We start from the raw sequence: 20,758 nt of genomic DNA, 5'->3' as shown, positions 1-20,758 counted from the left end.
ATAATCTCTGATTTGATGGCTGCAGCCTTTTGCAAATATGCATAAAACAGATTAGTTTTAGCAGTAGTAAAAACAAAACTGAAAATCAGATTTATCATTTTAATTAAATATACTTTACATTCTCAATTTCTAGGGCGCAAAATGCAACACCCCCCCCCACCATCAGTTTCCCTTTGTGGGAGACATTCATGTCTGATGAGCAATTTAAGAAAATGTGCACCACCCCCTAAGAAGATACACAATTAACAAGACCCTAACAGGTATTTCTTCACAGGAAAGTAGGATTGGGGGGGGGGGCAGGAGGAGAGAGAACATAAGAAGGAAATGAAGGTGAGGAGGTCAGGTGGGGTCAGGATATGGGAGGACTGAGGACCAGGCTGGTGCCAAGAACTTGCTTTTGTCTCTGGTACTCAGCTTTCAGAAGCCACAACCCCTGAAGCTGAGTGTCCCTTGGATAAACTGCCTTCCCTTAGCCAGTAGTTTGGTCCCCTCCCCCACCCCACCTCCGCCCCCACCCTACTACCCCTGGGTGACATAAGGCAAATTGCTCTCTGAACTTTAGAGTGCTCAACTATAAAATGCAACTAAAAATACCTACTTCGAGGAATGCTGGGAAAATGTAATAAGATAACATATCTGAAAAGGCTTAGGAAAACAATAAAGTGTAAAGCATTCTGCAAACATCGTATTTTGGAAACTCACATTGAGATTCAGAAGGTCTGGTCCCCATCAGGTTAGGTATTGTGTCCTCTCAGCAGGCCTGCCCCTACTGTGCTTCCTTTCTCCATCCTCTTCTGGGCCCCAGGGAGAGCGAAGAAACCAGCGCCTTCACCCAGAAGGAACATCCCTTCCTGAGCTCTGGGGTCTAAGGCCCCAGATCATAAATTAACAACTGTGGCTTTAAATTATCAGATAAATGGACTGGGGTTGCCAGCAGGATAGATGAGAATCAACAGGAGAAATAAATCTACAGGAGCAGCTCCCCAAGTCACGCGGAAGTCCTGGGCACCTCAGGGGTAGTGGGGCTGGTGGTGACAGAAGCCAGCAAAGGGTTTCTCTTTGGGAGGGGGAAAAAACAGCCAGAAATAAAGCCAGGAATCCCCACCACTACCCCTGTTCCTCCAACGAAAAAAGAAAAGAGCCCAGGAAACTCCCAGGCTCCTGTCAGCTGTGGGTTCCCGCCTCCGCCTTAGGGAGCTGGGGCATCCACTTGGTTGCCCATTATTCTTGGTGACAAGAACAAATATAGACACTCTCGGAGAACTGAGGAGAGACTAAGTGGAATAAACGGCATTTAATCTTTAAAGAAAGAAATTGCATTTCCTTAGCAAAGCCCCGCCCTATGGGAGCAGTGGCCCCTCATAATTCAAGTCCACACTTAATTAAAATGGGGAGCATCCTGGATTCTGCCCAACTGGCACCAATTCCATTCTAATCCTTTAGGCCGCTGACATTTGTCCGTTTGTCTCTCTTCGACAGGAAAAGAAAATTTTCAAAAAGAAAAAAAGATATCTTATATCCTGCATTTTCCCAAGACAACCTATCCTTGCTCTGGGTGTCGAAAAGCAGAGGATTGAAATCTAAAGGAACAAGGGAAGAAACGGACTTTGCATTGTGGGGCGGGGGCGGGGGGAGTCCTGTGCTACTGCAGCCAGCAAATATGAAAAGCTGAAGTCACCAGCACCTTCTAAAAATAAAAAGTACTTTCCTCCAGACATGCTTGATCTCTCCTTGGCCTCCCAAGCTCTTTCCCCAGCATTAGGCTCAAACTTCCTCGTGGGACAATATGCCAGATGAAAGGAGGACACATTATTTAGCCTTGTTTGAAAGGATGGAAAAAAAAATGTGTAACATTTAAATGCATCTCAACGGACCTGCTCAGTAATTACCCAGATGAAAGCTACGCGAACCCTTCTTCAGCAAACTGCACCACTGCACCCACGCACACCAACACAAGCCATTAGTTTCAGGGGGGTGCACATCCATGCACCCTGCATGCACGACCCCTGTTTAGAGGAAGCAATACGAAAATGGGGCCATGAGACAGGACAACAGGAAGTCCAAGAGTAGCACTTTCTTTTTTTTTTTTGGTGGCCCTGGCCAATCAATGGGGAAGACCCCATGCTCCGTCACCCCCACTTGCTGACCCAGCTCTCTGATTCATTCTCCCTGGTGATAGTTCACTGGGAGTCACTAAAGGGACAAAAGACACCACTTGACCCTGTTTGTCTTTTCCATCTGGTCTTACTCAAGTGGTCTCCTTGGTTATCTTCTGAGTTTCATCCTTTAAGCCTCTGGAACTCTCATTTCTTCTAGATTTTGAGGAATCCAGGTCTTAAAGACACTTTTGTCCTCCCCTCAGTCAGGCTGTCCAGGTGACCCACAGAATGTTCCTAGCTAACCCAACCCAGAGAGCCAATCTCATCCAGGGTCACTCTCTGAAGCCACCTGCAGAGACCCTGCTTCTCTCTGAAGCCACCTGCAGAGACCCTGCTTCTCAGATGGCTCTTGGGCTGTCATGCCTATCCAGGTACCCTACAATTCCAAGTTTCAGAGAAAGCCCCAGGGTGCCTTTGTATAAACATTTGCATATCTGAAGCAACATTTACATTTTATAACTTAGATTCCTGGGAAATCGCCACCCAGTTTACCTAAGTAACTCCCCAAAGGTCCCTAGGGAGGTGTCAGGGAGTAGGATGGGTGAGTTCTCCTAGAAACTGTGTATCCAGGAGGGGATGGTGAGCATCTTAATCCAGGTGTGTCTGGATTATGTACTGTCTGGCTCAGGCATGTCTTCCATCCAGCCTGTTGTGTGCTCCCTCAAACTGTAGCCTGTGCTTGTGAGTCCACTGGGGGTGTCCTCTATCTCTTGTTTAGGCCTTTGAGGTAGATGTGTCTCCTCATTTGTAAAATGGGAACAGTCAACACACTTACCTCACAGGACTGCTGCGAAGGTTGCATGAGCTAATGCAGGTCGAGCCTTGCAGCCAGGCATGGCGTGTGGGGCATGCTCTGTAAACGCTGGTGATGGTGATCTGACTTCACGTCAGAAACCTCCAGCCCTGCTAGAGGACAACCTCCCCGACTTGTCCTAGAAGAGGCTTGAATGTTCTCCTTGGAGATGTCACTGCTCTGAGCCTGGGTGTTGAATCAGAGACCAGGTGACAACAGCGATGGCAGCAGCAGAGGTCTTTTGTCTCACTCAGCCTACCTGCTGAGTCAGAGTCTGGATGGGGAATGAGAGGGAGCACTTACTCTCCAGGGAACCAGGGGCCCTCCAGAGAAATGTAAGAACCCAGAATCAGAGGGGCACCTCCAGAGAGTCCCCAACAAGAGTGCTGGCTCTGAGACCCACCACAATTTTCTTCATTGTCATGGAGACCTAACAGAGCTGCCTCCCCAGAGGAATCCTCTGCCCTTCTCCCCCACTTCTCTTGGCCTGGAGACAGAAGCTCTTCCCTAAACTGGTTCCATCCAGCCCAAAGCTGGGATTTGCTTGGGCTTGTCTCTCTTTCCTTGGGCAGGGTTCCTGCTCGATTAATTTAGTCTGCATCGTACCAATTCACTAAACAAGTATTTCATGGGACCCTCACCAGCATGAAGCAGGCTAGGGAAAGACTTATAGAAAGAAGCAAGTGATATTTCTTCCAGCACCTAAGAGCTCTCCATCCATAGTGGGGACTAGACCATGAGGCAGAAAGAAAGACAGCATATCAGAGATACAGGCAAAATGTTGTGGGGCCCTTAATGAACTGATTCTGGTTCTATGGCAGCCTTTCTTGAGGAGAAGGGCAATAGACGTGAACCTTGAATGATATTTGAACAAAGAAGTTTATTTTCATTTGCCCAAGGTGATCTCATGGAATGAGTCCTAAACAGATGCCAGCAGTTTGGTGTTCTAGTCCTAGTTCTGATCTTGATTAGATGAAAGAGCTGGCGTGTTCTTTCTTCTCTGAACCTCTACTGCCTCACCTATAAAGTGCGGGTGTTAGGTTCAATGAATTTTTAAAACAGTACCTAATCACCTGAAGTTTATCACAAACAGGCAGGAAACAAAATCAGGCTCTCCTTACAGGAGTGCATATAGTATAGTCCCTGAGAACCATCTCAGAAAAATAACTTGGGGGACTCCACGTCCTGCGTGCCCCCACAACTACAGCCTAAGCAGCCCAGGTCTATCAAGTGTCTGGCTAGGTCACAACTGCCTTTCTGGCACCCAGCACCTTGTCTGGCACAATAAATGTTTATTAAATGAAGTGGTGATCAATGAGGTGACAGAGACCTGCTTTTTGGCACCCAGAACCTCAGATCCTTTGGGAATCCCTAACACCCTGCATTTGCTCTCAGGATAAGAGGAAAGATGGCTGAGAGGGAACTACACTTACAGAGGTCCAGGCTGCAGCCTCCCGTTTCTGCTGCAATCGATAGAAAGTGGGTCACAGAATAGCTCTGCTGAGCACAAACCCTTGAGGAAAACCTGGATTCCGTGCCAGTTTACACTTGTTGAGCACCTACTATGTATCAATCATGGCCACATAGTTTTAGTTCATTTAATTGTGGCCTCAAAGGGCTGCACAGGAGAACATCGGAGATTAGGGGTTGTAAACCCCAGCAGAATCAGAATCACCGTCTCTCTCCTAGTCCTTGTTCTCAGCCTCTGTAACAGGGAACAATAGAACCACTTCGCCAGGTTATGGGACTGAAACGAGCATGTGGAAGCGGAGCACTTCATATACAGCTAGTTCTTATTGTTCCTCTGGGCACGCGAGTCCGCCCGCCTCCCCCCAGGGCGCACAAGCAGACGGAGCCACACTCCCACGTACACACAGATGCACAGAGCCGTGTGCACACGCAGCCCGAGCAGCTCGCGGAGCCCAGCCCCTGGGCCAGCGCCGAACCCCGTGGAGAAGTCACCGGAGCTCGGCTTCCCTCCTTTTCTCAGCTCTTTATGAATGAACTCTGGCCGTGCTGATTTTTTTTTTTTTATGAATGAAAGCCCGAGCAGTGAATGAAGCCGGGCGCCAGCCCCTGCATTCCGATTGGCTCCCAGGCTGGGAAACTCCGCCCCACGCCTCTGCCGGCCGAGTCTCCGGATTGGCGGGCGTGCCCGGCCCTGGGGTTTCATTCACAAAAGTCAATGAAACAAAGGGAATGGGGTGGCGGGGCGGGGCGGGGGGGAGGGTGCGGGGGGGAGAGAGCCGCGGCCGAGGCGCAGGAAATGCACCAATCAGCGGCTCCCCCGGGTTCGCAACTGTCGGAGGCGCCCGGAAAACAAGCCAGAGCGCGGGGGACCCCGGGCCGGGGCCGTGTAGCTCCCGCACAGCCCCGCGGCGCTCGGTGCAGCCCCCGGGGCATGCTCCGGACCCCCGGCGGCTCCAGCACAGACGCCCGGGCCTCAGGTGAGGCTGCGGGAGGCGGGGCGCAGAGAGAGTCTGTGACTCCCCGCCTGGCCTCCGACGCTCGCACACTCCCCGCCGCCTCCCTGGCTTGAAGGGCGGGGGTCGGGGGAGGCGCTGGGCTCAGGGTGGAGGGGGCGAGGGAGCTGTGGGCGCGCGGAGGGTGCACGCCCGGCCCGCCGCTCCGCGCGCGAGCGCACACACACAGGCAGACGCGCGCGCGCGCACACACACACACACGCGCGCACACACACACACGCACACACACGCGCGCGTCTTATGTAACTGAGCTGGAGCTGAGCGGGCTGCAGAAAGCCGCCGAAACAGCGAGCCCGCTCCCGGGAGCAGGTGGGACCTCCTTGGTGGGAGGGGAGTAGTGCCGGCGCCCGGCCAGACAGACGGAAACCTCCCCAGCGCCCGAGTGAGTCGGAGAAGTTTTGCCGTCGGACCCAGGGCCTCGGGACGGGCCCTCCCCGCCGCCCCTGCCCGCCCCCGCCCGCTGCCTTCGCTGGACGGTGCCCCGACGCGGCTCCCTGCCCCCCCCCCCCAGGTCTCAGCCCCCGCGCGGGGCCCGGGCCGCGCGGCCGGAGGGAGCGGCCGGATGGAGCGGAGGATGAAAGGCGGATACTTGGACCAGCAAGTGCCCTACACCTTCTGCAGCGTGAGCGCCGCGCCGGCCTCCACGCCCGCCCCCGCCCCGCACCCCGCCCCTGCCCGCCCCGCCGCCCAGTCCCCGCGGCCCCGGCGGGGTCCGGGGACGCCCGGCCCCACCGACACCCCGGACCCCAGCCCTGCCCCCAGCCCGGGGGCCGCAGGGTGACGCGGGGGCTCTTTCCCTTCCCCGCAGAAATCGCCCGGAAATGGGGGCTTGCGCGAAGCCCTGATGATCCCTCAAGGGAAGCTCATGGACCCGGGCTCCCTGCCGCCCCCCGACTCCGAAGGTAAAGAGCTGCGGAGACGAGCTGCGGCTCTCCTCGCCCCGCGCGTCCGGAGGGCCATCCTGGAGCCCCTGCCCCTTCCCCGAAAAGGCTCACCTAAGGACTGTGGTCTTTCTGCCCCTACTTTCCAAGGACGGGGGTGGGGGCTTGGGGGGGCTGGGGGGGCACCCGGGTACACTCTCACCTCACCTTCTGCAATTCCATTATTCACCCCTTAGATCTCTTCCAGGACCTAAGTCACTTCCAGGAGACGTGGCTGGCTGAAGGTGAGTAGTTTTGTGACCTTTCTGTTACTGGGGTGGGAGGCGCTCTCTTCCAGCCTGGCCCACTTCCTCCCGCTCCCCAATTCCAGGAGCTCCCTGAGTACCCCTCCTCATGTCCCCTGCCTCACTGCTCTCCCCAGCACCCAGTGTGGACACTTATACTGATATTTATTTTCTCTGCCCTGAGCCAGGCTTGTGTAACTAGGCCTAGGGATGAATCAGACCATTGTGTGGGGTATTTGCTTATTTGAATGGAACTTGGCCCCGGGCCTGTTTTCCTGGTTGAAATTTTCATTTGCAAAGTTTGTTTGGCAGCAGCCACCAGGCCGAGGTGTGTTTGGGGGGGCTGGGGAGGAGAGGGAGAGTGACAGGAGAATGAGGAGGAGAAGCAATTCATTTGTTACCCCTTTTTAGTAGTTGCCAAAACATTGATTTTTACCCTGTTGGTTTCTCTTCTTCCCAGCCCCCAGTGCCAAACAATTTACTGTCTGAGCCAAAAGAACAACAAAAGTTTAAATCTTTTTACAGCACTTCGCAATGAGGGCCCAGCGCCACCCTCACCCCCACCCCACCCCCAGCCTTGATTATAATTCTGATGGCAACTGACCCTCCTTCCCTTCCAGATACCTTAGCCTCGGGCAAGTTCCCCCTTGGTTTTGCCTCCGGGGTTAGCTTCCTACTGATGGGGTAGGAATTGTGTTCCAGGGGTCTCTGGACTGGGTTCATTGTTGCGTTTTGGTGGGGCCTGAGGGTGTCGCTTGTGGGACTGCAGGTAGGAGGTTTATGGTGTTTAGACAATCTCTCAGGGAGGGGTTAACAGCCCTATTTTAGGGTGCCTTTATTTTAACACTCTAAAAACCAGGAAACCAAACATCAGGAACCCCTTTTCCAGGGCTTTTCTCTGCCTTACGGTCTTTCCATCCCTCCATTACCTAAGATCCTGGGTTTCTTCGGTAAATTTTTACACTGAAACCTGCTCCTCTGTAACCTTCTATAAAAGTTTGGGGTAGAGGGAAAGACTCCTGGCTAGATCCTCGGAATGAGGCTGAATCTGTCTTGACCGCTGTGGTTATCTATCCCGAAATATGTGTGTTAGCAGAATGACTATTTGTGGAATTCATGGCTGAATAGCTGCAAGGGTGCTAAGGGGATCTGGGGCGCCTGGGGGTGTTGGGCACATCTTCCCTGACTGCAAGCCCTGTATGCCCAGCTCCGGCTTATAGGCAAAGCTTTACCCAGTCTGCCCATCCTCCTCCCGAGGTTCCGGAGCTGGGCTGGAGCTGAAGAACGCAGAGGTGTCAGTTTCCAGGGTCTCTCAAAGACTTCCTTTCCCAACACCTGATTTCTGTGTGACACGCCAGCCTCCTTGTCTGTCAGCTGAGGGTCCCTGCACTTCCCACAGTGGGCAGCTCCTGGGACTGTGATCGAGAGGGTAGGCTCAGAGGGTGGCATTTTGGCAGCAGCTGGTTCATTTGTGCCTGGGTTTGGAATGGCAAGGGGAGGGAAATGTTCTCTCTCAACCTTGGAAGCCCCACCCCTTGGCGGTGGGGGTCTAGAGATTGTACGTGTGTCTGTCCGCCTGTGTCCGTGTGACAGTGAGTGTGTCTGTTTCATGCCGCTACCCTGGGAGTCCCTGTACATTTAAATCCTTGTGGGTGGGGAGGTGGGGGTGGGAATTGCAGGGGGGGGGCGCTCTGGGATCTCCTTGGTTCCCTCTCCTTCCTTCTGAGGGAGCAGCTCAGGTTCCCAGCTGGCGATGGATGGCCAGGCCTGAGGGGGGGATGCTGAGGCCGCTTGCTCCTTCTCACTCTGCGGAGACAGATGCAGCTGCCGGGGCCCTGTCCCCCTGCACCATCCCAGCACCACCCCAGTCTCCTCTCCTGCCTCTTCCCACCAGGTCAGTGATCCCTGCAGCCCAGGGGGAATTTGGGGGGCAGGGAGGGAATAGTTTCTTTGGAAACTTGCCAGTGGTGGGGTGCGTCAGGGAAGAATGGGGGCCCGGAGCCCAGCCTCCCTCCCTCCCTCAGCTTGATTTCATCCTAAAGCCTCAATTTGGAGAGAAGCAGCAGGTCCATGTGGGGTGGGTGGGGCTCTGAAAATTGGGTAGAGGGGGAGATACCCAAGTTGGATCCCAGTGGATGTGGGTACAGATGCAGGGTCTGTGCATCATTGGGTTATGAGTAGAGCTCCTGAAGAAGCAGCGTAGACATTTTGAGGATTGGGGTTTTTCTAGATGGAGAATGTGGGGGAATGAAGTGAGGCTTCAATCAGGGTGTGTCTGATTTGGGGGTAGTAGCTAGGATCTGTTGAGTTGCTGGAGAAAGGATCAGGGTGCTGCAGGCGACCCAGGCTCCGGCAGACTGAGCCCAGGTTGTGTCTGGTGATGGGTAAAGGGGTGCTGCTTGGGTCAAGGGTTCCTTTCCGGATTTGTCAGGAGATCTCAGGAACCTGTGGGGACAATGGCTTTGGTCTTTTTGGTAGTAAGGAGCGTTGATGCTGGGCCATGCATGTCCTTTGTATGAGGCTGGGGTCTGCAGATCTCGGGAAGCTCTGAGTGGGTTACAGGGGTCCTTGAGCCCTCTGATGTGGTGTGTAAAATTGTTGGGGGTGCACCATACACAAAGGAAGATGAATTTTCCTAGGAAGATTATAACCTATAGCTTTTATGAGCTTCTCAAAAAGACAGGTCTGTGCTGCCCTTTTCAGGAATCCCTGCTCCCACCCATGTCTTCCTCCAAGGTTTCCAGCTCCCTTTTCCTTTGGTTTTCCCCACCACTATTTGTACATCTAAAAAGAGACCCCATGTGTGGAGGGTTTGCATGGAGGATGTTTCTCCCGGGTGCTGCCAGGAAGGAAAAAGAATCAGGGTGTGTGGTTCTGTGTGCGGCGGAGTCTTTTGGTGTCTCAGCGGGGCAGGGGGAAAGATGGGGTTAATCCCTCCTCCAGTCTTTCCTAGCTACAATGCCTTCTACATCTTTCTGTCTCCTCCCCTTCCAGAAGGCTTCTGGGGACAAATGTCCCCTCCATAGATAGAGAACTGGTTCCTTCCAGCACAGAGGCTGCCAGGTGGGGGTGGGGTAAGGGTGAGAGACAAGGCCAGTGGTGACACAATGGAGCAGAAGCTGGGGAGAATGCCTTCCCTTTCTGCCCCCCAATCCACAGGGACTTCATCCTGTGATTGGACCCTAGAAAGGGGAGAAGGTGATGGGATATATATGGTGTAGGTAGGTGACTAACCTGGGGGTTGGGTTAGTTACTTAACTGTTTTAATCCCCCAATTCTCTTAGAGGCCAGCTTGGAAAGCCCCCCAAGACCTTCCTCTTCTACTAACTTCCTCCCTACCCCAATTTGGAGGAATGTTCCCTAAAATTCTCTTTCTGGGCATTATGCTGTCTTGGCATTTTTCCTATCCCCCTAGGCAGATAAACTCCACCATAGTGCCAGGATGGAACTGGGGGCAGACCCTGGCACACTAGCTTGGCAGCCAAAAATCAGCCAAATCTACAAATAAATAGAGTGGCATATGCTCAAGACCAAACATGGTATTAGAAATTCTCCTGCTCTCCAGGAACGCAAGACTCAAGGTTACTATTCCTATTTCTATCCTTGTTGACAGTCTCTGAGCACTGAGGCCCTGGCCTGCCCCCTTGGGAGAAGGCCAGGGTTCTGGGAGGGGCCAAGCAGGAGTGGGTTTGTACACAGTTTTGTCTTGGTTGATTTCTCCTGGTTCTGGGAAGAGGGTGGCACCACCTCTTGGAGTGTGGTTTTTGGGGAGTGTTGGGGGGTGGGGGGGGTGGCAGCATCATCCTGGGGGGGTGCTGCTGGGGAAGGGGGTGTGGTCACCTTCTGGCCTAAAGTGGGAGGAAAGGCAAGATGGACCCCTAGGGCTCTCCAGTGTCATGTGTACTGCCCTCTGACGCCAATAGGAGATGCCCCCAGCCCATTACCTCAATGGAAACTGGCAGCTAATGAAGCCCCAGAGGGGGCCCAGAGTGCGTCAGCCTCCCCCATGTTCTGCACCTCCCCTGCCCTCGGGACCCTCCTTGCCTAGGTAGCAGGGAGGGAAATGTTGCTCATCCTGCTCTGGAACCCCCTTCTGCCACCTTTGGTGGTGCTGCCTGTGTGGGTCAGAGGGCACAGCATGGGTGAATTGCAGCTTCATGTCTCTGGGTAGCTGAGCAGGTTTTTCCATCCTTCCCTTTATCCAAAGTTTCTCAAATTTCCTAATTTTTTTTAAAGATTTAATTATTTATGCATACAAGAGCTGGGGTATGGGGTGGGGGGCGTGAGAGGATTCACCAGAGACAGAGTGGGGAGCAGAACAGCAGATCTACTAAAATACACTGCTGAGGGGAGCAGTGGGTGAGACAGGAAAGGTCTGCTCCGCCATGTGGGTAGCTCCCTGGACGTGTATTGCTCGTACTACAGTGGCTGCCAAAGCTTCATAGTGCTGAGACATAACCCCTTGAGCCACCAGGAAGTCCCCCCAAACCTCCTGTTATTAAGGGTCAAAGGGTTGGGGGTGTGGAGGAAGCCTTGTTGGAAATACAGATGCCTGGGGTGGGGCCTGGTGGAATGAGCCTCCAGGAGAGGGGACTGGGCATCCTTTCTACAATGCCCCTGGGATTGTTGACGGCCCAGCCTGAGAATGGTTGCCTTTGTTGAGCTCCTGAAAAGATTTGCGCTGTCTGTGTTGTTTGTTTTCACCAAGGGATTTCATGTCCTGCTGATTTAGTTGATCACTTTAGAATTGTTTTATTCTGAATTTTCATAAGTTCTGTAGCTGCCAGTGGCTCCTGATTGCTAAAGCCCTCCGCCCAATCCCCTCTGCTCAGAAGTCAATGATTTACAAATGTATGCATGTTCAAAGCACTTGACACTTCTCATATTTAAAGGAAGTTGAAGCCTCCCACTCACCCCCAGCCCAACCATTGATCACAGCCTGAGATGTGCTTTACAAAGGACCTGCTTCTAACAGGGTGGACAGAGCCCACAGGTGACAAAGGGGTGGAGGGCTAGGCTAGGGGTGCAGGGCTAGGGTCCCTTTGGGCCTTGCTCCCAGACTCACAATACTGGCCCCAAGGGGTCACTTTGTGTCTATTCACACAGTCAACAAATAACATACTGAGTGTCTATTCCTGAGCTGGACCCTGCTGTATTTGCTGAGGAATCAGATGTACAAAATAGATAAGCCCCTGCCTCACCATGTTTAATCTTTACATGGAGAAAATGGGCATTAAACATGTAAACAAACATTAGTAAGTTTCGTTAGCCAGATGTGCTAGGGACAAAATGAAACCAGGAGGGACTACTTTGGTTTGGGTAGTCAGAGAAGGGCTCTGAGGAGGTGACAAAGTGAGCTAAGTCTTCAATGGCCAGGAAAAAATGGCAGGCATAGACTGGGGAGAAAGAAAGGAGCTAGTCAGGTTTGGAGACTGGAGAGTTACAGGTAAAGTGAGGCAGTCAGAGAGGTAAGCAGGGCAGACCACAAAGGGCCTTGGAAAGAGCTTGGGATTCACGCTTTAAGCCAAGGAGAGAAGTGATTGGATTTCTGTTGTAAAAAGCTTGATCAGACAACTATGTGGCGAACAACTCACCCGTAGGAGGTGAGAGTGGAAATAAGGGGTTTTGATAAGAGGCTGTGCCTGAAATTCAAGTAAGAAAAGACAGTGCCTTGGCCTAGGAGGGAAGCAGCAGAGACTAGGGTGTGTGCTGTATAAGCTGGGAGGAGACTTCTCCCAACTTCTTAAATTCCTTACCCCTCTGGCCATTCTCATTCTCATCATTTTATTCATCAGTTTCCCCCTCGTCCAATCTGGGAAACAGGAGTCTAGTCGTGGGTTCCATTGCCTTACCTTCAAGGCAGTCTCTTCCTGAATTATCCTGACGTTCAGCGTGTCTACCCTCCCCTTTTTTCTGTGACCTATTTATTCTTGAAAGAGGGGCCAAAATGAGCAAAGACTCTGGGGTGAGGGGAGGTACTGAGCTGAATACCCACCTGAAGGCGTTGATGAGGCCAGGAAAATAAGTAGAAATGAAATTCCAGATCTCCAGGTTGGAGGCACAGATGAGCTGCTGTTCTATTTTAGCTTTCCTGCCTAATCCCCAAACTCAGCTGTGCCCACACTGGCACCCTAGGAGTGCTCCTCAGACCTCCAAGCTTGGCACATCCTCTCTTCTCACTGCACATCAAAGGGCTGAGGCTCCGTGACCTGCCTGTGTCCCCAGGCTCCGCCTCTCTTCACTTCTCTTGAACTCCCCTCCTTGCTCCGTTCCATCTACTTTCCCAGGCTCTAATTCCTGGTGCATCTCAAAGCCACCAGGGCAGTTGTTTAGAATGCAGACTCCTGAGCCCAGCCCCAATGCAGACTCCCCAGGTGATTCTCAGTCCACAGGCTTCACTCCCAGTTAACGCCTGCCCATCCCAGGTGTGACTCTGCTGTGAACTTTGAGGGAACTTTGTAAACTGAGGGGCAGGGCTGTCTTCACCTCAGAAAAATGGAGGGAATAAAGACAAAGCGGCTAGGAAAAAGACTCTGGAATCTGCTCGGACAGGTTCTGGGAACTTGCAGCCTCCCCTCAAGGATCCCAGTGGAGCCCCGAGATGGCGGGCACTAGGACCCGGGGTGGAGTTACCGTCAAGCCTGGGAAGCTGTTTTCCCCGTGGGCTGGTGCTAATCTGCAGAGCTGCAACAATTGTGTCTCCCAGGGGTTGCCTTGCCACCCCCCCCCCCCATCTCAGACTCACCTCTGACCTCTCTCTGCAGCTCAGGTACCAGACAGTGATGAGCAGTTTGTTCCTGATTTCCATGCAGAAAACTGTGAGTTGAGGGCCTTGGTGGAGGGAATGGGAGTAGGGGAGGGCAGGAAATGAGTCACAGGGATAAAGAATCACAAAAGATGGACTTGTTCTTTCCTAAAGAAAAGGGTGATGGGCAGGGCTCCCCATTCCTGGGCTTGGACTCAAAGACCAAGGCAGTAACTGGAAGATGAAGATCTTAATTCAAAATTGGGGCTTGCTTAGTTCTAGCTGTGTGACCTCGGAGCAGACACTTAGTCTCTCTGATCCTCCATTTCCTTATTCTTGAAATGAGGGTCTTGGACCAGTTCTGCAGGCTCCAGTTCTAACATTCTAAGTTACTTTGATGCAACTTTAGGTGATTTTGCCCTCAAGGAGACATGTGGCAAAGTCTATAGAAAGTCGCCAAGGGGGTGTCGGGGTATCCTTGAACTGAGGCTGGGGATGCTGCTAAACATCCTACAATGCCCCAGACAGCACCCCCACACACACAAAAAAATGATCTGACCCAACTGTCAATAGTGCTGCTACTGAGAAACCCTGCTTTAATGTCAGATACTTTGCTCTCAGCTGCCTTCGCCAATGAAATGAAACAGGGCACAGATAATCGAAAACAGCAGATAACAGAAGAGTCAATGGCAGGCATTTGACTCTCCACTGAAGTCAGACAGACTCTCACACTCGAGGCTTGGAATCAACTCTTTGCTGCTCAGCCTGGTGACTGGAGTTTGAGGACCCAGCAGGGGCCACAGGAAAGGCCAATGTTCTTCACAGATAATTAGGAGCATGTGTGTAATGTTATTCAGCCGACATGCAAGTGGGCTAATAGCCAGCCTTACCCAGAAGAAGAAAGATTCTTTATAGCCCCAAATAAGAAAACATCTCTTTCCTTGGAATTTTCCAGGGCACACTGGAAAACCACAGGCCCCTAGCGTGGAGCTACTCACTCCTACAAAGGGGTTTAGGGCTGCATTAAATATTAACCTTTGGACAGTTTCTTTGGTTCATGTTGGGGCATTCACTTGACATATAAAACTAGACATAATGTAAATGGCCAAACAGTTCTTCAGAGTGCCTGACGAGGTATCTCGGAAAACTGAGTCCCAGAGAGGGCACGGAGGCTTTGTCCATCCTCAGAGAGCAGGCAACAGCTTCCTGCCTCTTCCCTGATGCTCTACCTCCCCCACCCCCGCAGTAGCTTTCCACAGCCCCACCACCAGGATCAAGAAGGAGCCCCAGAGTCCCCGCACAGACCCGGCCCTGTCCTGCAGCAGGAAGCCCCCCCTCCCCTACCACCATGGCGAGCAGTGCCTTTATTCCAGGTGAGCGTGGGGTGGGGGGCGTGGAGGGTGGGGTGAGGCAGTCAGGACAAGAGGAGAGCAGGGGCGCAGGGGAAACTGGATGAGGGGGCACCAAAGGGTGAAGGCCGTAGTTGGGACGCAGGTTAGACCCCAGAAAGGATTTCCTAGCTTCTAGCAATTCAGCCCAGCGTTTCCTCTGAGTAGCCTGGATTAAAATGCAGCAGGGAGCCCAAGGGATGTGTTTTAGGCTGGAACAGTCTGTTTCCACTGCCCGAGTCCTCAGGCCTGGGGGGAGAGGTGTTCTCAAGATTATACCCAGTTTCAGGAAGATCTATGACAGGAGAAAAAGTTCACTGGGGGCTGAGTCTGGTTCATGCTGTTTCTTCCCCAGCCCCCTCTACTCTTCTTCCATAATCCCAGTGACCACGTCCCTGGGGATGAAGGGTTCAGAGGTGCTTGCCCTGCTTCTCTGCCCCCTCACCCCTATCTCCCCCCAACTCCAGTGCCTATGACCCCCCTAGACAAATCGCCATCAAGTCCCCTGCCCCTGGTGCCCCCGGACAGTCGCCCCTGCCGCCCTTTTCCCGGGCAGAACAACGAAGTTTCCTGAGATCCTCTGGCACCTCCCAGCCCCACCCTGGCCATGGGTACCTTGGGGAGCATAGGTAAGGAGACTGCGAGCCCCACAGGATGGGTGGTCAGGTTTCACCCAGTTTTTCTCAGTTCCTGAGTGTTCCCCTGCCCTTAGGAGACCTGGCAGGGGTGAGGGGGGTTGGGGGGAAGAAGGAGGAAGGGATATTGACACACCTCCCCACTCCGGAGCCCACTCTGAAAGGTCTGTGAGTGGCAGGCATGAGGAGGAGGAGGAAGGCTTGACTTACTGTTCTCTTCTCTTCCTTCTTCATCCAACCACATCCAGCTCTGTCTTCCAGCAGCCCTTGGACATTTGCCACTCCTTCACATCTCAGGGAGGGGGCCGGGAACCCCTCCCAGCCCCCTACCAACACCAGCTGTCGGAGCCCTGCCCACCCTACCCCCAGCAGAGCTTCAAGCAGGAATACCTTGACCCCCTGTATGAACAGGCGGGCCAGCCCTCTGTGGGCCAAGGTGGGGTCAATGGGCACGGGTACCCAGGGGCGGGGGTGGTGATCAAACAGGAGCAGAAGGACTTCGCCTACGACTCAGGTAAGAGACAGCTCCTGGGGGGCGGGTGGAGGAGTTTGGGTGGGATGGTGGGGTGGGGTGGCATACGATTGAGTGAATGGTTCCATTGGCCCAGAAAGTCACCGAGCAAGGTTGGTTTTTACCTTCCTCATCCGTTTGCCAGGTCACACTTCCAACCCAGCTGCCCCTTCCCTTTTTTCGTAGATGCAAAAGAATTGTCAGTTTTCAGTCAGCAGACTTATATTCAGATAAAAAGAGAAGTGGACTGTAAACCCTTGTCCTCAGGTAGCTTGTGGCTTAACAGGGAAATTAAGGTATTTGTTTCTATTTCTATGTAACAGGTGTTTGGGGTTTTAATTACTTCCTGAGACCAAAGTACTGCGCCAGGAGCCTGTGTGGAGTTGGGTGGCACACAGATGTACGGGCTGTGTCGTTGGTCCCTGTCCCCGCAGAAGCTTAAAAATACAAAGGGATGAAGAGAAACAAACTTGAAACTGGCCAGGCTCATAGTTCCCAATAGGAACTCAGGGTTAATATGTGGTTTCCGCATCCTGTTAAGCCTCCAGATGGATGGATGACCCCCCCCCACCCCAGCAGGACTGGGTCGGGGAAGTGGGGACCGCTTTCAATTCCAGTTCCACCTGGTCATTGACCCCGAGAGAGCTGCACACAGCTATGGTCAAAAATAGCTGAAGTTGAAAGCCTCGAACTCCAAGGGAGGGCCCAGAAAACCTTGGCTTCTGTTATATGGCTGCCATCCCCAAATTTACTGCAAACTTGCATTAGAAAGAGAAGTAAATGGAAAAAGAAAAGGAAAAGAACGATAAATCCAGAGGTTAGAGAAGGCTCAGAGCTAGCTAGAGCTTTTGAATCCTCTCCTGGTGCCCAGTCTTTTAGTGGTAGAGGGTGCAGCACAAATGCCCAGGCTACCTGAGGGAGAGCCAGAGGGCCTGCCTCTCCAGCGGGGGATGAGCGGAGCGGAGCCTGGCTGGGAGATGAAGGGCGGAGGAGGGAGCCGCTCTTGCCGCTGACCTTCAAAGGAAGTAGACCGGAGGGGATCGTGTTACATGCCCTTGAACTCCTGCCCCTCCCCCTTCAGCTTCCTCTGAATGGAGTCAGGAATTCCATTCACAAAATGGAGGCTTGAATGAGCCCACCTCCCGCCTCCTCCCGGAGGTGTCGGGTTTCACCATCTCATTCAAAGGTGGGAGTGGAGGGGGTAGGGCGGGAAGGGTGGAACTGGAACTGAATGGGTGGCTTCGCACTACCGCCGCCTCCGGGCGGAGTGAGTGGGGAGGTTTCAGACCTCTGGAACCGAATGAAATGAAGTGGAATGTGTTCTGCTGTCAGACCTGAAAAAACAGCCAAGTGCCCACTGCCCCTGCCTTCTGTATAGCTGCATGCAGCCCCTCCCTCCTCTCTCTCTCCCTCTCTCTCTCACACACACACACACACACACAAACTGGGAACCTGACCTGCTGACCGGACCTTAGCCCATTCCAAAGGAGTCTTAGGCATGTACACTGAACCCTTTCCCCGGAGGTTCGCCCCTACCCCCCTCCTCCCCCTAAACTCACAGGAAACAGCTGCTCCCTGGAATCTCGGCCTGTGGAGCAGCTTCACCCAGCCCCAGCTGCTGCCATCCGTGCCCTCTGGCACAGCCCTCAAGCTGAGGGGTTCGAGCCACGGGGTCAACTTCCCCTGGGTTTTGGTGGTAGGCAGGCATAGAGAAAGGACCCTAAGTCAGGCTGGTAGGAAGTGCCTGAATGTGCGTAAGACACCCACCCTCACCAGGTGCTGCAGGTATAATGCCTGTTTCTTCCCTCAGATGTCCCTGGGTGTGCGTCGATGTACCTCCACACGGAGGGCTTCTCCGGGCCCTCCCCAGGTGATGGGACCATGGGTAAGACAGCCCTCTCCTCCCTGGCATTGGGAGGGTCTCCTTGGTCAGGGGTCCCTTTGGTCCTCGGGGTCTCCTGTCAGTGAATCCTCAGATTCTAAGTGACTCCCAACATCTCCCTCAAGGCTATGGTTATGAGAAACCTCTGCGACCATTCCCAGATGATGTCTGCGTTGTTCCTGAGAAGTTTGAAGGTCAGAGAAATGCCCGTTGGTGAGGGGGTCAGGGTCTTGAGAGACCCCTGGGGAGAAAAGGGGTTGCTTGGGGAACCGGAAGGCACAGATCCCACACCTCCAGCTTCCTGTGTTCCCCAGGAGACATCAAGCAGGAAGGGGTTGGAGCTTTTCGAGAGGGACCACCCTACCAGCGCCGGGGTGCCTTGCAGCTGTGGCAGTTTCTGGTGGCCCTGCTGGATGATCCTACGAACGCCCACTTCATTGCCTGGACGGGCCGGGGGATGGAGTTCAAACTAATTGAGCCCGAGGAGGTGGGCCTCTCAGATGACCCCACTGCTCCTCCGGACAGCTTTGGGGCCTAGCGGGCTGGCAGTTGGTGGCACATGCCTTCACTGTCATTGCTGTTTTCTCTAACCTGAATTCTTGCCAATCCTGGCACTGTGGGCTGGTGCTTAGTTACAGAGCAAGCTTGTTAGCATTTTGCACCAAAAATCTAAGTGCTCTTTCTGACCTGCCCCCCATTTTTCTTCTGCTGAGTTAGTACCTACATCCTAAAACTGTCTCCTGTTCCCAGGTTGCCAGGCTCTGGGGCATCCAGAAGAACCGGCCAGCCATGAATTATGACAAGCTGAGTCGCTCACTCCGATACTATTATGAGAAAGGCATCATGCAGAAGGTCAGGGTCTGGGGACAGAAGGGTGGGGGCAGTAGCAGTATTTGTTCATGGAATAGGGGGAGCTGGGGAGCCCTCAAAGAGCTGCAAGTTTGTAGGAGCTGACAATGAACAGGCAGAGAGGACAAGAAATTGTAGACAGTTTTGAGCTGTCCCTTTCCCCCCAAATTGCCAAATAGTAACTGAAAAGCCCAGTGTGGGGGGAGATTTGAGATTAGAGTGAAGGAAAACTGTAAGGGAGTTGGCTTCTTGGAGGAAACAGCACATGGAGAAAAATGTGCCTACACATCTGCCTCCCCCTGGAGAAGGGCTGCGTTCCCTGCCCTCCACCAAGCTGGAGGGCCCCTGGGCTGACCTGGCCCCTCTCCCCGCAGGTGGCTGGCGAGCGCTACGTGTACAAGTTTGTGTGCGAGCCCGAGGCCCTCTTCTCCCTGGCCTTCCCGGACAATCAGCGCCCAGCTCTCAAGGCCGAGTTTGAACGGCCGGTCAGTGAGGAGGACACAGTTCCTTTGTCCCACTTGGACGAGAGTCCCGCCTACCTCCCAGAGCTGGCTGGCCCTGCCCAGCCCTTTGGTCCCAAGGGTGGCTACTCATACTAGCCCCCAGCAGCCCCCCCACTGCCGCCCATGGGTGCTGCCCTGTGTATATACAGATGAATTTGGTGTTGAGGAAACCCTCACTCTGAAACCCACAGATGTCTTTGGGGCAGACCCCCCCACTGTCCTGTCAGTCGCCCCAGCCCAGACTCTGATCACCAGAGTGGATGGAAAAGTGGAGACACTGTAAGTGCAGAAGTGAAGTCTCAGGCAACTTTGGGAGTCTCACCTTGGTCCCTTCCTAGGTCCTGCTTAGAGGCCCAGGCCACATACCCTCTCCCTCATCACAGTGGGATGTTCTAGGGGAGAAAGGAGTTTCCCCACTTTATCCTGGCAGAGAGGGGTGCTTTGAGTTTCCCAGAGCTACCACTGTGGGGAGATAAAAAGCCTGGACCCTGCACTCCACTCCAAGCTGTGGCCTTGGAGGGTCCTGCTTGTTGGTTTTTTGGTGCTTTGTGTTCCCAGAGGCAGGGGAGGCTGGAGTAAGGAAGCTGCAATCTGGAGGGGTTGCTGGGCCGAGGCAGAGAGGGCTGGGCTCCTGCTCCAGGGCCGTTGCCTCTGCCATTCCTAGGCCCAGGCCTGGATTTCACCTCCCCCTCCATGTCTGCCAGATCCTAATAAAGGCCCCTGCTTCTCCTGTTACTTCTGTGTCCTCTTTGCTGCTGTGGGAGAAGGAAAAGCACTGGAAAGTGCTGGAACCAAGCCCTGACAACAACTTCTTGCCTGGGTCAGAGAAAAGACAGTTCACCTCTGACTGAAAAATGGGCTCGGGGGGGCCTGCTCTTCCCTCACCCAGGAGTCTTGAGTATCCAGAGATGAAGAAGCATGCGTTGTAATCAGGCCCTGCAGCGGGCAGGGCTACTGAGCTTGGAGGCCCTCCTGGGCTTCCTCGGGCAGCGTAGTTCCTGTGATCAGTTAGGACTACGCTACATGGAACCCCAACAGCCTTGGCTCCAGGTTGCTAGTTTTGCTGAAGCTGAGGACAAGTTTGTAAGACCTGAAGAATGAGAGGTGGGGGTGGGGGTCGGAGAGGGTGAAAGGTACCCAGTCAAGAGGGTGCAGGAAAAGGCCAGAGCAGACCCAGGGTTCTGGTCAGTGAAGGAAAAGGACACTCAAGGGAGGGAATGAGATTGAGTAGAAATGGAAAAGGGGTGGTGGGGTGAGGACAGGATAGGTGCTTCTAGACTTAGTCCCTAGGTTCCCAGGAGTGAGGCTCAGGACAAATACTCCAGGACTGCGGCCATGCTTTGTGCCAGCTTTAGACTCAGCAACCCTCAATGCCAGCAGCCTCTGCCCAGTATGCATGCTGAGACCACAGCAACCCTCGCAGGAAGGGATACTTCTCAACCACTACCCACAAATAAAAAGCACTTTTTTGCCCTAGAAACAAATTCTCAATGTACATTTACAGTGTAACTCAAGGAACAAAAATCCAAGGTTTTTGGAAAATATTTGTAATTGTACATTAAAGCCAGGCTATGGTGGTGGGAAGAGGCATGCACGCTGAGTGGAAACCCTGAGGTCCTAAGGACACACAAGATTGAGATGAGAA

The 20,758-nt window shown here is 53.5% G+C and overlaps 1 protein-coding gene across 4 annotated transcripts; it reads left to right on the top strand.

The window, feature by feature from the left end:
- Window positions 1-5,353: 5,353 nt before the first annotated feature.
- On the top strand, window positions 5,354-19,209 carry ETV4 (ETS variant transcription factor 4; the record flags this gene model as incomplete). 4 transcript variants are annotated; one of them, XM_084236899.1, is made up of 13 exons in its annotated part: window positions 5,354-5,399; window positions 5,915-6,057; window positions 6,244-6,337; window positions 6,553-6,600; window positions 13,365-13,418; window positions 14,592-14,718; window positions 15,201-15,362; window positions 15,617-15,882; window positions 17,690-17,764; window positions 17,887-17,955; window positions 18,076-18,248; window positions 18,512-18,613; window positions 18,985-19,209. In XM_084236899.1, the coding sequence occupies 13 exons, from the start codon at window positions 5,354-5,356 to the stop codon at window positions 19,207-19,209; spliced, it is 1,584 nt and encodes a 527-aa protein (XP_084093025.1). The 4 variants fall into 4 exon arrangements, with proteins under 4 accessions (XP_084093025.1, XP_084093026.1, XP_084093028.1 ...); XM_084236900.1 differs by lacking the exon at window positions 5,354-5,399 and having other exon boundaries at window positions 5,998-6,057; window positions 14,595-14,718; XM_084236902.1 differs by lacking the exon at window positions 5,354-5,399 and having other exon boundaries at window positions 5,998-6,057; window positions 15,219-15,362.
- Window positions 19,210-20,758: the final 1,549 nt, after the last annotated feature.

This window comes from Talpa europaea, assembly GCF_964194135.1.
Source record: "Talpa europaea genome assembly, chromosome: 7".
Lineage (NCBI taxonomy): Eukaryota > Metazoa > Chordata > Mammalia > Eulipotyphla > Talpidae > Talpa > Talpa europaea.
This window is presented reverse-complemented; position numbering and strand designations above follow the sequence as displayed.